The sequence below is a fragment of the Falco naumanni genome, chromosome 15 (genome assembly GCF_017639655.2).
Source record: "Falco naumanni isolate bFalNau1 chromosome 15, bFalNau1.pat, whole genome shotgun sequence".
Lineage (NCBI taxonomy): Eukaryota > Metazoa > Chordata > Aves > Falconiformes > Falconidae > Falco > Falco naumanni.
Window position 1 is genome coordinate 21,864,864 of NC_054068.1, and position 15,389 is coordinate 21,880,252.

Consider the following 15,389-nt stretch of genomic DNA (forward strand, 5'->3'; position numbering starts at 1 on the left):
GCACACACATACCAGCTTCCATTTGTGGATCTCGAGGAATTAACCAAAATGCTTGACTAACTAAAATTTATTGGATTTGGAATGCTTTTTAGATTTCTCTTGACGTTTTACTTTGCCTGACAATATTTGTAAACAGGAAGTAGATATATTCAAAGAGAAAAATAAAGTTGTTAAAATCTAAAGTTTGTCAATTGGATTATTAGTCTTTGCTGGGTTTTGTAGTTAGTAAAGAGCTCAAATTGAGGTCAAGGAATTTTTGTATTTGTTGTGAACTCACAAGTTCAAATTATTGCTTGTGCTACATATAAAATCAAATTATAAATTTGTTAACAGTACTCCCAAATAGTCCTGCTCCTGATGTCAGCAGCTAGGGAGCAGGTTTGGGAAGAAAAGCCCTGCAACACAGCATGCATAAATTGTAGCAAGTTCTAAAGCAGGCCTTAAAGCTAAAGTCTCATTCAGACTTCAGTCTCAAAACATCACGGAATTGCGTGGGAAGGCAACTGATGTAATTGTAGATGGGCCTTAAAAGAAAAGAGAAAAGAGAAAGCCAGTGGAACGCAACAAGTTTATTAAAATCTCCATGAATCTAATAATTGTGAAAGGTTTACTGCAGGCATATAGCAAGATCTTTCCATGTTTTCTCCAGGCTGTTTCTAACAAACTTCAGCACTGATTTCCAGTGTCTGGTGTGAAGGAATAAAGAAGTCAGGCATGACAGAGATGCTCAGCTAGGCTTTTCTTCAAGGGCAAGGCGTCTCTCTGGGGCTCTCTGCTTTTCACTAGAACAAGAAGGGGGATGTCAAAGGAAAACTGCACCAGGACATCAAGTAGAATATTCCACAGAATAGTTTCAGTGCTGACTTCCTGGGGGGTTACTTGGAGACCTCCCCTGGGCACTACTCAGGCAGTCAAAGAAACTAACTAAACAAAATAAACCAATACTCTTTCTTGGTGATGCAAGTGTTTCCAGAAGGTCATTGCATGATCATGTTATATTTTCATAGGAAGGCAGCTGAAGCTGTGCTGACTTACACCTGCTAGGGATTTGGCCCAATATATTTTAGTGAAACTAAAAGCTCTTCAGAGAGAACTCCTCAGAAAGAAAAAGCTTACTCTGGATTTCTTTGTGTACATGTAATAAATACTGGGATTAATGAGCTCTACCTACCATGACTTCATACTGTTGTCTTCTCTTCTCATTCCTTCCTGTATTATAAGTCGAAACTGACAATTTAACAGTGGTTTCTTCATCCTCACAGATCTTCAAAATATCTAACACCTTCCAAAAAATCAGGAGAAAGAGCTCTCAGCTTTCCCACAAAATGACAGTACTTCTACACACGGCCTGCTAACAGAGCAGATGCTGCATACGAGAACAGTAGCATAAGGTTAAATACAGAAGATCTATATTGTTATGTTCATATCCTGCTGATAGATCAAGCTGATAGTGGTCTTATTTTTAGATTGCTTCTCTGTATCAAATTCTTAAACACAATTATTGATATTATCTGTTACATAAAGCTCTTCTGGAGTCACACTCTTGCCACTACTTTTGAAACTGCACTGATGGCTTTGGCTTATTCTTCGTCTTAACAGGATATACAGCACAAGCAATGTGAATAATTTGTCTGTTCATACATCAAGACAGAAATTTGGCAAAATAATTTGTGAAGTCACTGTGAAGTAGCTTCAAGTTTTGTGTTTGGTTCGGGTTTTTTTTGGGGGGGGAACTTTTGCAGTCTTGTTCAGAATTATTACTAGTATTCAGGGCTAATATAGTTGAGCATTCCCTCTCCAGCTCCATCAGGGCTTCCTCTTCCTCACAAAAACATTTAAAAAATCCAATTTTTTTTGGATCCAGCTTTGCCTCCATCTGCTAGAATGGTTGTATTTATCATGAAGTAATTACAAATGCTTTTAAGAACATGGATTTGTTACACTGGTCACAGTGTGATTAGTAGTACAAGCAATGTCTTTTATTACGTGTTTCCCTACAGTTGCTCCCACAAAAAGTCACTTCAATACTTTTTGGGTCTCGTTCCCAGGCAAAAAGCAGGTATGTTTCTAGATGCCCCGATTCATATGCTGTCATTTGCTCTCTGAGACTGTCTTCCTCTCAGAGAAAAAAAGAGTAAGAGCAGGAGCTGGTAAGTGTGGGACTTGCCATAAATACATTAAAGCTACATCTTTACTGAAGAGTGTCCTGGGTTGCAAGCTTGATAATTCAGCACGAAGACCAGCTTCGTGACACCAAAGTTTTATTTTTATCACAGTTTATGCTGAGGATGCTACAGCAACCAGTCAGCTGAAACTGTTTCCATGCCTGACCAACGCTGACACAGTGTGGACACCTCCCCATTACCTCTGCTTCAGATTGCCAGACTTGTCGCTTCAGCCGTTTCTCTTCCTCTTTTAACTCCTGCAACAAATCGTACAGGTGGAACAGACTCAGCTCTTTCTCAGCGGGCCCTGCCTGGAAGCAGATAAGCCATGAAAGACAGTAGCACTCTCTGGGTGCATAGCACCAGGTACTCTACTAATAGCAATTGGCACAATTCTGCTAAAGCCAATATCGTGACACCGACTTTCATCATTTAAACATCTAACCCTCGGTCAACAGTTTCTTAAGACTTAACTTTGATTCTGAAACCATCAGTAATGAGCCAGACAGCACATCTTGCACTTTGCTGATGTTTCTGTTCTATGGTTGGAATTGGTTTTGCAGGGTTAGAGATGAAAGGATGGCATTCCAGCAATTGTGCTCTGTGTATCCCCAATGGGAAATAGAAACTTAAAACAAAAAAAATTGCATAACATAAAAAAAAAATTCCTGTGTTTGCAATTTCTGTTTGATTGTCCTAAGTGAATTGCGCAGCATCACAGAATTTACTGGCAGACTTCTGCCCCTGGTTACAGACTCACATCAATGATGTTGGTGGAGCAAACCCCCTGCCCTGAATGAGAGAATGTGGCTTAATGACAGCACTCCACCTTTTCTGGAGTATCTTTTCTTTAAGGCTGTCTATCCGTCAGCAATGCATTAAACCTCAGCATCTTGTGCTGTGTCTGCAAGGTAAACTTCGTGAGATTTAAGCAACAATGTGAGCCAAGAAATCCGTGGCAGAAACAGAGGTAGAATCCAGGATGCCTGCCTCTGCCTGTCGGCTGTTCTCTCTTCTTCAGAGGAGAATAGCAGAGGAAATTTCAGCTTCCCTACCATGAATCTGCAGGACTGAGCCCAACCAGCATCTTGCAAGATCCCAGTGGCTGTGTCTACACTGCCTGATGACCAAGTCTGGGAAGATGACCTCACGCATGGCTAGAGCAAGCTTTTCACGCTACACTAGGTCCTGCGTGCCCAGCCACTTCCAGCAAGGGCAGCGCATCTCCAAGGGCATTTGTGTTGTCAGCCTGGAGGCGCTGTGTGAGGGAGGTGTGCAGATGGAGCAGAGGGGCAGCAGGGAATATGTTATGCTTGTCGTTCTTCCACTGACATGTCACCTTCCCTTTATGACTTGTGATTTAGAAGAACTCCAAGATAGAAGTAGTTTCTCTTCATACCTGGTATGTGATGCACGAAATTTCTGGGGTCACAGAGATTTCATTTCTTTTTCTATTCCTCTTTGTTGCTTTGAAGAATTCCTTCGTTGAGGCAGTAATGTAGTAATCCTTCAGGTGGTACGTCAGTTGGATTCTCTCCTCTGTAATCAGAAAGGTACGTTCTGCTACGTCTTCATCAGCAGGCTTTTTTACATTTCTGTGGAAACACTCCTTGATTTCCTAATGGGGGATTAAAAAAAAGAAAAAAAAAAAAGAGATGGAAGGTTAGACAACACAAAATGGGCAAAATTTGCAGAGTTGGGTAAAAACGCAAGGTAAAAATTGAGCTCTTCTGCCTGGACTACAATAGCATCTCTTGGCCACTAGTCCTACTGTTCTTTCCTATGCCTGAGGAAAAAAGCAGAAAGCTGCTCAAAGCAATACGGAGGTCTCCTACTTGTGGAGCCGAGTATGCTGTCCAAGCTCAAAGTTAGCTTGGGATGCATCCCTGCCTGAAGGAACCGCAGGAAGCAAGGTATTTTGGAGCACAGCAGTTTCCTGCAATCCCAACATAAGGAAGGAAAAAGGAGCGCGTTGGGTGCTGGTCCAAAGGCAGGCCACGGCACGGCTCTGTCTTGGCAGGTGAAGTGTCTGAGCCATACTGCCAGGTGTTGGATTTCCTCCCTCTCCTGAGAGCTGAGTAGAGGAAGAGGCAGAGTACCTGCTTGTAACAAATCAGAGTGATGGAACACTTCATCAGAAATGTAAAATGTTATTAGTTTGGGGTTAGAACATGAACTCGTTTCACTAGTTTTGAGTCTTGTGAAAAATTCATTCCAAAATCATAGTCAAACATTTTTTCTTTCCTCAGACATTTTCCAAGTCTTAGTTTCCTAGTTTCATTCTAATTGCTCAATACAGTTTGTGACAACTGGTCACGCTGTAGCTCTCTATCAGGCAAGTGACTGTGAGACACAGCAGCTGAATAAGGCTTGGAGGTCACATCTGCAGTTTTGCCTTGGCTGTGCCCACTGAAAGTGAACCTAAAGCTCTAGGCAGTATGGTTTGCATAACATAAATATCACAGTGACAGGTATTTCTCTGTTCCTGCCTTGGGCATACCGTTATGGGCCGGGAGTTGGTGTCCGTACTGGTGCCAGCCAAGTGTACGTTCTTTTCTCTTTGGCCAAACTCCGTGTGCCGGACATGCAGGAAGTCATCCCGCCCCAAAAAGTACTCTGTCATCTCACGAGCGTTTTCAAGACGTTTCTGGAGGCCATCAGCTCGCGCCTCACTGTAAAACTCCATCGTGCGGTCAGTCTCGGGTTCCAGCGATGTATAGGTGTGAGCTAAGGACGTAAGAGAGACTGCATACATTTTCAGAGTTAGCAGCCATCGTATGGTGAACACAAGCGTGTCCAGAGGAAGTCTCACCTTCCTCAGCAGGCAATAAATCAAATGCATGGACTGTTATCTCCTCACTGCTGTGTACAATATGCCATGGCCCAGGACAGCAGGACAGCTTCGCAGGGCCACTGCCTTTCTTACACAGTAAGGCAGCAGTGAGTGGAGCCCGGACCCTGCTCTTCCCAAACCAGGAACAGGCACAGCCTCTTTGCGTGAAATGCTGCTTTAGCAACAGATCTGATGCAGGACTTTCTCTCCCCCAGATACACAACACTGAGAGACCAAACAAAATCCTAAGGAGAAAGTTTCTACTTCTATCACCTCTACTGGTAAATTATATCAACCTATAGATGTGATAGGGATGTGGTTTTCTTCTGTTATGCTGGAGGGGAGCACTGTCCAGGACTGGAAGCCAATAACTCAATTCTCTACTCTCCACTACAGACCGTATTATTTATCTAGGGAATTCATCCCACAAGTTTGCCACCCCCGCAATTTTGTGCTTTTGCCACTGCCAGAAGGGATTCACGTGAAGTCCCATCATCTGCAGTGGCTGCCCAGATGAGCTGGAATACCTTTAAGACCAAAGAGGCGTCCTGGGCTGAAGTACACTGTGGTCAGCTGCATTTGTTTATTCACTTCTCTCCTATCCAACATGTCTTCTCGGTTTGTGAACCACTCCCTCACTTCTACTACTTCAGTACCTGGCAGGAGACAAACCATTCCACAACTGTACATCACTGTTGGAGGTGGTAACAGTCACCTGATGAACTCTCAGTGTCTGTGCAAGCACCCTGCGCTCCTGATAGAGATGCAGCAGACCTAGTATAGGCACTGGAATTGGCCCAGTACACAGGGGTGTTTTGTAGATGGATCCTAACATATGTTTGAGTAGATGAATTATACCTTAAGAGGGTTTACACCCCTCTAGCAACAAGGACTAAAGCAATCAGCTCAGGGGGAGAAGGCGGCACGGCAGATGGCTACAGTTAGGCAAGAGAAATTCTATCCCAAATACTTAATGATAGTGCCAGGAGTGAAGGGAAATGAGATTGACAGAGGACAGGACACTGTGTGTCCAGTAGGAATCTGCACGGTTTCCTGGACCAGCTCTTGAAGAATAACACTTTCCCGTACAGAAATATCCACAGTCTGTAGTTGCCCCTTTCTATGGCTCCTGTCGACACCAGTGGGAATAGTGATACTATTGGATCATATCAAACCAGCCTTCCCTTTCTCTGAAGACTCAAAATCCAAGCAGCTGACCCGCAACACCAAACAGCCTCAGCACTGGGGTCTAAAACAGATGCAGACTCTTGCAGGATCCCCTAGCAATGCTGGAAATTCTGGGGTTTGACAGACAGTGGGCGTGATGAAGCGTTTGAAGATGTGGTAGACAAGTCCCCCACAAATGTGAAAGGAGAATGAGAAAGGACAAGGGAGACTCTGGCAAAAAGGGGACCACCTCCCCCTTCCCATCAGCACACCCCGGGCCATGTTTGCTCACTGCGTCAAGTGTGTTCACTCCTTCCTCTTACGTTCTAAGTCTGCGTAGACAGTGAGGCGCTTCACCAGCCCATCTCTATTCAGGTACGGTGCCCATTTCTCCAGTTTTGCTTTCTTGTACAGGATCACCTTCCTCCCCTGGGAATAGCGGGTCTCAAACTCTGCAGTGGGCAAGAGAGGTGTCAGAAGAATTTATTCCCTTATACTCAGCCCAAGGAGAAAGAATTCAAGAAGCAGAAGACCATGCTCTAAGGGAAACCGTGCCTTTATTGATTGTGTTCAGCTGCCAGTGAAGCTGTTCAGACCCTGCCTGTTATGCTTTAATGTTAAAATAGTGTAATAACTCTTTTCACTCCCAAAGCAGGTATTTGATAATGCAGGGGCAGCGGTGCGTGTCTGTCCGTCTGTGTCTGCAGGGGGGTTCCCACCCAGGATGAGACAGTACACTGAGGGCAGGCACTCAGACCAACAGCTGTTGCTGCCTTCAGCTACCACACTTCACCGCTGTACCTTGTCCATCCTGACGGGAGAACTAATAAGAGAAATGTCCCAAATCCACTAAAAGGTTTGCAAAGGTTTGCAAAGGTCAAGCAAAGAGCAAAGGAAGAATACATACCTCTGGGCGACAGCTGAATTGGAGCTACCCATGATGGTGGAATGTCAAAACTCATGTCTTCCTCCTCCTTTTCCTGCTGGAACAGAAGCAGAGATTTGCATTTTTGGCAGCTTCTCTCACTGCGCCAGGAGGCATTTTGGTTCTAGAGTGTGGTGCAGCAATCAGAGCTCAGCTCGTGCGAGGCTGTGCTGGTTCTGGGGAACATGCTAGCACAGTTCTGAGCACTGTGTCAGTCACACGCAGCCTGAGGACAGAGGCAAGCAACACGCTGCAGTTTACGAGGAAGGAGAGCTTTATTGCATCCCCACACTCTCACTAGCACCTCCCTACTCAAGCCTAATGAAATGGTCTTCTCCTGGCTAACATTCACGCTGGACAGGGGATGAAGGTGACAATTGCCATTCAAACTAATGACCAGCTTATTGTACGTAGACTGTGGAGGGCACTTTGCTCCCCGGTTATGGGCACAGGCTGAGAAGAGTAGATAACAGGAGGGAACGTACTGTTACTGGCATTCCTCCGTCCTGCTGTGCTGGTGCAATGCCTGCTTTATCATGCTGTGCTCTCCCAACAGGACAACATACCACTTGTTGTTTCCAGTACACAGCATTTTTTGGTATATTAGTGTACGTACATTATTTCAACATTTGGTTGGCAACTTCACCTTGCAGCCAGAAGGCAGCAGAGAAAGGGGAACCAGAAAAATGTTCAGTTTGGATTTTATTGTTTTAAATTCTTTCATCCCAAAGGTCAATGCACTGGAGGCCTGCAGAGAACCCTAGCCACTTAGGACACCAGAAGTACCACTTAGGGTCCTGCTTTAAGAAGCATCAGATCTATTCAAGATTGAGAAGAAATCGAAAGTGCCAACCGAAACCTAGCTAGAGTAACAGCGATCTGACCTGGAGAGGGCAGCAGGCAGGGAGGCACAGGCAGGCCTACGGACACACCAGTTCAATACAACATCCCTGCTGCATGAGAGCCATCTCATGCACTCTCTCTCTTTATATATATAGGGTCACTCACTATAGAGGAATGAAGCTGGGTTAATTAGCATTGGTAACATACAGCTGTGGGCTGGCTTCAGGGGCGGTGGGTTGGCTGATGCTGATGTAGGTAAGGTGCAGCTGGGGCTGGTTCTGTTAAGAGGTTGGGCAGCCAAGGAAGAGAGAGCGGCCGAGGAAGAGAGAGAAGGAAGAAGCAGAGAGAAGAGAGAGCAGTGCCCTGAATGAGAAGAGACTAGGAGAAGGCAGCAGAGGGACTGGCATGAAGAGTATGTTGGTATGTGATAATAAAAGACCTTGTTGCAGCCTGCTAGTTTTGAGAGTGCTGTGACAACTCACCATGTCATCCATGTTGCTGTCAGGTAACTCATTTTCCTTGTAATCTGCAAGCAGCTGAAGAGGCTTCTTGCTCTCCAGAAGCATAATTTCCCAGCAGATAGTGTTACTCAAGTCAAAGATGAGATCCTAGGCCATAAAGAAGAAATCCACTTAACTAAAGTGCAGTGTCAAGGGCCTGACATTAAACTGAATGCTGCTTCTGCCCACCTGTGGTGCTCTGGACCTGGCTGGGTGTCAGAGAGTTAAAGGACTCTAGACAGACCCTGGATCTCAGTGAGGTGACTCATCAGACCCTTGGCTGGCTGATGGGACCCTGAAGACTGCCCCTGTGCCTAGAGATCTACAGACCCCTTTCCTCACGGTGCCTCTGCCACAGATGAGAGGAAGTTGCGGGAAATGCTTCTGCCTCCTTCCTCAGGGCACATACTGTCCCAAGGTCAACCTGTGCTAACTCACACCCTTGCCTCCCTGACTTTGTATCAGCTGTGGAGTAGCTGAGGTGTGGGAAGGGCCTAATAAAGATTTTTTTCCTGCCTTGAGCCATGCCTGAGAGGCTCAAAACATCCTTTGCCTTAAAAACTGTTGTTTGAGAGGATGAGTGTCCAGGCAGCCTTAAAAGCTGATATTCTAGTGCTGTAGGGGTTTAACAGATGTGATCTGTATTTTCTAGCTCAGGGTCTGGGATGTCCTGGGGTAGTCTGAGTCTATGGAATCGGAGCAACATGACCAGAGCCAACACAGGGAATGGTGAAATGGAAACTGGGATCACCACTGATCTTGGACTTCCGCAGGACTCAGGTTATCCCAGCTGTCCCTCCCAGGCACAGGGTGTTTCAGGGCTCATTACCTTGCAGCCACTCCGGCAGTCCTGCGTGTTCACCCAGTAGTTCCTGTGGTTCCAGATGCTCTCGATCCCAAGGAAGCTCTCATCCTTGGTGCTGTGGCTGCTTCCCGTGAAGGGGTTGATGAAGAAGGTCTCAGGAACCTCCCTCTTCCCAGACAGAACCAAAACCCATGCGTGCACCCGTAAGCCATGCAAACGGTCACGCCTGGGCTTTTCCACTTCCTGTAGTGCAGAAGACTGAGCAGTCATTATTGCCACTTCACCCCAACCCAATGGGCAATCTTATTCTCCCCTCTGCCCACTTCTAAATATCTCCAGGCCCTTAACACTTCTTCTGAAGAAGAAACGTACTGGGTATGTACTACCTCACTCATTTCTGTGCCAGCACACACCGTGTTCCCAGAGGCCAAGTGCTCATGGCCATGACCAGGGTTGTGTCATACTTCACAGTGGAGGGTGGTGAGCTCCTTTCTTTGGTCACCCATTACCTGTGTCTCAGCTCTTGGTCCTGGAGTTCACAGTGAGGTGGCCCTCACTAACTCACCGTGACCTTCCCCTCTTCTCTTTCCTTCTTCTTTTGAGCAGCTTCAGCCTCTGCCTTCTTCTTGGCCTCCTGCTGAAGGTCAAACTGGCTCTGTCGGACTGGTGGGAACTTAATTCTGTATTTGCTGGACGACTTCTTCTCCTCCTCTTTTGGTACCTGCCTCTGCAAAAGCAGGGTATTGCTGTGAAGCCCAGCAGAGATCAAGACAAGGGAGAAAATGTATGGCTTACAGGTACCTCCTGGTTCCCAACCCTTGGCAGACTGCAGTATCTGACCTGGTAAGCAGGAATTCAGTGAAGCCAAAGAGGCCTCTTAAGGAACTGTGGAAAATCACTCAAATGATCCCTTTGGTAAGCTCCCTGCTTGGTACAGACTGAATCCCAGCCTGGACCTGAAGCTGTTTCCCCTAGCTCAATTCTGGAGCTCCCTGGAACAGGCTGAGCACACATGCTGGGCTCCTCCCTGCCCACTCGCTGCAGGTCTCACCTCCTGTGGCTTCTTGAGCAGTGGGCACAGCTCCAGAGTCTCATCCAGGGTGCATATCTCACGGCTAGCATACCCATGCACGCAGTAGGCATCATACCCGGCCCCAATCAGCATGGAGCACAGCAGCACGCTGAAGTCAAAGCAGTTCCCTCGCTGGTATTTCAGGATGGTGGTTGGAGAGTAAAGTGAAGTGGGCTTGAAAGAGAGAGATACATATTCCCAGTGCTCGTCTCATGAAACTGAAACATGCACTAGGCAGACAGCAGGAGATAAAGAAGGCATTGCCCATACCCCTGGCCTCTGCACGCATAGGGAATCTGTTATGTAAAATTCCTACATAAGCCACAGACCCCATGAGTCCCCTCCGAAGTGATATGGGGAAATTCTGACCCCAAATCTGGTGACAAATTTAACCATAGGGAGAGATGGGCAGAACAAGCTCATCAATCTGCTGAAAACCCAATGCTAACCACAACTCTGGAGCGGGGTTTACCTCCATCTCTAGCTGGTCTGTCTGCAGCACTGCAAAGCAAAAGACTCATAAGCTAAATTACAGTTCAAAGGAGGAAACATTCCGTTCTGACTCTCACTGGGGAGCAAGCAAAGGGATCAATTCGCACACACTGCATTACAGAGGGATTCTATATAATCTCCCCCCAGACCTCAGGCATCACCTTAGGTGATTGGAGCAGTTTCCATCTGCCAAATAGAGAGACATCCTCTGTGGTCGCACAGTGCCAGAGTTCTTCTGGAGACCCTGGCACTCTTGGGACACACTTGTCCATCATGGGGCTGTTGTAGATTGTTTGGGGCACCCTGCAGGGCATCAGCAGTCCTTGGTAGCAAAGAGTATGCTCCCTTCACTTTAGCTGGCTCACAACAGGCCAGAACTTGCCCTGCCTCTGCCTTCTTTCCAGTCCAGACACCTCCCTTCAGCCACGCTCAAATATCCCCACAACTGGGATAGAAATGGCTAAAGCCCCCAGGAACAGTCACGGAGGTCAAGCATCATCTCCTAGGCTTTATATGATCCTTTGATCCAAGGTGTCTCGGTCTTCGGAGGGGAAGCTTGCCAGCCATAGCAACCCACAGTAGACCAGCTAGTCATCTGGGCTGACCGAGAGGCAGGGTCAGGCTGAATCTTGTAGAAATGGTGCTTAATTGCTGGACAGGTAAACACTGTTCCCATACTGGGATTACAGCTCCAGAGTGCACAGGTCCTGGCAAAACTGGGAGGTTGCCTAAGTAATCAGGGGATGATGGAGGTCAAAGACCTTTGTAATCCCAGCCACAGGGGTTTCCACATTGCATCCTGCTGAGAGGCCCTTCTGTCACCTCCAGGATGTGGCTGTTTCTGATGGGACTCTGGCCCCTTTCTTACCGGTGTGACAAGGGACTTGAGGGGCACCATGGTGAGGTAGTCGGAGACAAAGCTGGCACAGCCATCCCAGTAGTACAGTTCTGGATAAGGCAGCAGGGTTGGCCTCACGGTTGTGCTCACAAACTTCTGTAGTGCAACAAAAGGACTTTGGTTAGCCGACACATGCCTGGCAGTCTCCTGCCCAAAGCCAGCCTCAGACCACCTCTGGATGTTATGTTGCAGCTCACATTCAGAACCACCCTAGAGCATATCAACAGCATCAGTAACCCTCTTCACCTGTTTGGAGATGGAAATTGCATGGGCTTGAGAGGCCACCTGCTTGTCTGTGGCTAAAACATCAAGCTCATCTCAGATGTGAGCCAGCTCTTCTCTTAGTTTTCAAGCAAGACAAACAGCTACAGCCCTTTCCAGCTTTTACATAAACCAGCACTTTTTGTCTTGCATGTTAATGACATAGTAAAAATTAGGGAAAGCTGGCCCAAAGTACCAATTCCAGATACCTGAGGGAGCATCAAGTCCAGAACTAGACAACAGTTGTGCAGCTTGGACCCAGACTTAAACAAAACCAGACCACAAACTTCCACATTTACTTCCTTCCCTGTAACTTCTGCGAAGTTCAGAGTAAGACCTAACTCTGAATCCAGACTCGTGAGCCTGAGCCTTATTCGTTTCGTGTGTTTCTTTTACTTTCCTTTATGTACCTGTGGTCCTTCCTAAGCATCACACCGCAGGGCTGTCAGCTGCCTGCAGCCTACATGACACCGCCACTGCGTGCGTGGTACAACGTGCTTGTGGATTTAGACAGCTGGGGTGTTACTGGGGTGCTGTGTGCCTGCTCAGGATGCTGTGGGCACTGCAAGTGGGTTCCCATTCCCCTTGGCCAGGAGGGAGGGCAGGAAGGGCTGCTGTCCTTCCCCAGCATTTGGCACTACAGAAACTGAGCGCCCCCGGTGCTGTGGCCCAGCCCCACATAACCCCATACCTGCAGGCCACACTCATTGACCGGGTGGAGGAAGAGCGGCTTGCGGTCAGGGTGGAGGTGAGCGTACCGCTGGAGGAAACTGTCAGCAATATGCAGCAGCTTCTTTTCCTTTGGGGAATTTATCTTGTATGAGGATGGTAACTGGGATGTGTCAATGGAGCTCCAGTCAAAATCACTTCCAGGGCAGGAGGAGGCAGAGAGACATAGGTAATAAGCCAGGAGCAATTCAGGCAAGATGGCCTACTATCAAAACATGGCAGGGGCTCCCTGTTTCTCAGGGAAAAAACTGGGGTTGTATCCAAGGACAAGATTTTGACAGAGACAAGTTTCTGTGCAGCAACGGCAAGCTGACATATACCCAGAGGGCCAGGGGATCTTTATATAGTGTCATGATACAGCAGGGTACAAATGGACAATGAAGCAAGTTCTCTTGTCTTACCCACATGTGCCCACTCTTGGACAAACACCAGGCACGCAAAAGCCGCTCGCTCCCTTCCCTGTGCAAAGCGACCACATGTGCCATCCACATGCGTGTGGTCTCCCTGTGCACCCCAAAGGGACCATCCCTGCTCATCCCAGTAACTGACAAACACCCATGACTTACGCAATATCACTTGGGATGCAGGCTTGCTCCAGAGACACCTTCTTCTGGAAGTCATCACTAATCGCCAAAGCCTTCAGCTCTTCTTCTCTTGGCTCCTCTTCCTCCTTCAGATCCTGGAACTCCATGCTGCCTGGTCCGGGGCACTACAGAAATGCACACACCAGGGTGAACGTGGTGGGACCAAGACACACTGCAACACCAACGCTTGGCATCCTGGCCACGGGGATTCAGCACATAAGCATGGCTGAGGCAGGCAGAAGCGTGCCAGGAACGGGTAAGCACTAAAGGTGGCTTTGGGCCGCGCTCGGTAACTGAGCGGCTGCACGGCCTGGGCGCTGCGAGCGCGGGGCAGATGGCGGGACGGCGGCTCGGTGGGGCACAGCACATCCCCACGCTCCGACGGCAGCGTGTCCCCCGCTCCCGTGCCGTGTGCTCCGTCCGCCGGTGGGCTGCCGGCCCACGGGCCGCTCCGGGACCCCCAGGCCCTGCCAGAGCCAAGGGCTGCCGGGGCCTGGCCGCTGCGCCGCGGCCTTGAGGGGAGGCGGGTGTTTTGCAGCAGTCAGCGGCCCCCGAGGGTGCGGGCGGCCGGGCTGGATGTGTGTGCGCCTCTCGGGGGCGTGGGGGCTGGTTGTTTTCCCCTCCCTTCGGTCGGGCTGACCCCGCGGGCCGCGGGAGGGAGGCACAGGCCTTGCTCTGGCGGGCCGGGCGCGTCCTCCAGGGGCCCAGCGCCGCGCCCCGTCGCCGCAGCCCCCCGGCAACCTCCCGGCCCCGCCGCCCCTTCGGCCCCCGCCTCTCAAGGACGGCCAGGCCGCGGCTGCCGCCGCCCGGCCCTCCCGCCGCCTGCCCCCGCCCCACCGCCTCACCGCCTCACCGCCACGGCAACGGCAACGGCAACGGCAACGGCAACGGCAACGGCAACGGCAACGGCAACGGCAACGGCAACGGCAACGGCAACGGCACGGGCGGCGCGGGGGCGGCGGCGCGGCCTGCGGCCTCCCCCGCACCGCCCCCCGGCGGCCCGTCCCTGAGGGACCCCCTGCCCCAGACAGGCCCCGGGCTGCCCCCGCGCTCCCGGGCGCTGCCCGTGCCACCGAAACCGGGAACCAAACCTGGCCACACCAGCGCAGCGTTAAGAAGCGGGCGCTCCCTTATTGCAGCGCTGGGCGCTCGGGGGTCTCCGCACATCAGGCACACCTGTGTAATGTCACCGTTACATTTAGACACAAAATTACAAGGGCGTACACTCCCAGTTGCAACCACTGGTTAGTAATTTGTGTATAACTCTAATATTTGCTGTGTCACCCTTTGCTGTTGCTAGGCTTGCTCAGGGGAAGGGTCTTTGCCTGGGCAAGGGTCTTCTTGACCGGTGGGCGTGATTTTTAGTGTTATAATGAAGGGAGTTCCCTTCAGGACGCCTTAAAAGTACGTTTTGTTGCCAGGTTGGGGGCTGGATATCGGCCTTGCCGAGCTGTCCAGTAACTCATCCTACAGACACTAGAACCTGGGCGCTCTGGTTGTGCCTGCAGGGTAAGGACTAAGGTACTGTGGTCTATAGCACGGGGACTCCCAGTAACCGTCTGGGATAACAGGCAGCACAGCGATCACACCTCACTGGTCAGTAAGTGCTAACAAAATCCTAACATGGAGGTTAACTCCCTAAGATCAAAATGATCTCATAACGAACTGTTACATAAACACAAACTATAGAAAGAAAGATTCAGTAAAATCTTAAGAGAATCTGCAATACCTGGGCCCAGCCCGCGCCCCCTGGGCTGCCCCAGCCCACCCCGCCGCTGGCCTCCGCACCTCCCTGGCCGCAGGCTCCCAAGAGCTGCCGCTGCACCCCGGGGAGCCGGGCCCTGCCGGCAGCCCCTCCCTGCAGATTTTGGGATGAAATGAGGGGGAAGCCGCCAAACCCAGCCTGCCGGGGCTTTGCCATCAGCCCCTCAGAGAGCACAAGGCTGCTCTGAAACTCGCAGGTTTCACTCTCTAACAAAAATCAACCCTCCCCAACAGAAAGCCAAGATTCTCACCCAAAAGCTGCCAGCAAGATGCGGTGGAGAGGCCTTTCTTTTTAATTTTTTTTTTTCTTTTACAATTGGCAGTTCATTAGGCTGGAAGCAGGGTCAGGGG

At 49.4% G+C, this 15,389-nt stretch overlaps 1 protein-coding gene across 3 annotated transcripts; it reads right to left on the bottom strand.

The window, feature by feature from the left end:
- Positions 1 to 564: 564 nt before the first annotated feature.
- DRC7 (dynein regulatory complex subunit 7) lies at positions 565 to 14,038 on the bottom strand. 3 transcript variants are annotated; one of them, XM_040615655.1, is made up of 15 exons: positions 13,257 to 14,038; positions 12,653 to 12,827; positions 11,671 to 11,796; positions 10,290 to 10,484; positions 9,804 to 9,965; positions 9,263 to 9,481; positions 8,416 to 8,541; positions 7,073 to 7,145; positions 6,489 to 6,617; positions 5,526 to 5,654; positions 4,666 to 4,892; positions 3,565 to 3,783; positions 2,366 to 2,476; positions 1,172 to 1,282; positions 565 to 782 (listed from the first exon to the last, which is right to left on the bottom strand). In XM_040615655.1, exons 1-15 carry the CDS (start codon positions 13,379 to 13,381, stop codon positions 780 to 782), a joined length of 2,130 nt encoding a protein of 709 aa, XP_040471589.1. In that variant the 5' UTR covers positions 13,382 to 14,038; the 3' UTR covers positions 565 to 779. The 3 variants fall into 3 exon arrangements, with proteins under 3 accessions (XP_040471589.1, XP_040471587.1, XP_040471590.1); XM_040615653.1 differs by having other exon boundaries at positions 7,073 to 7,148; XM_040615656.1 differs by lacking the exon at positions 5,526 to 5,654 and having other exon boundaries at positions 7,073 to 7,148.
- Between the last annotated feature and the right edge of the window lie 1,351 nt (positions 14,039 to 15,389).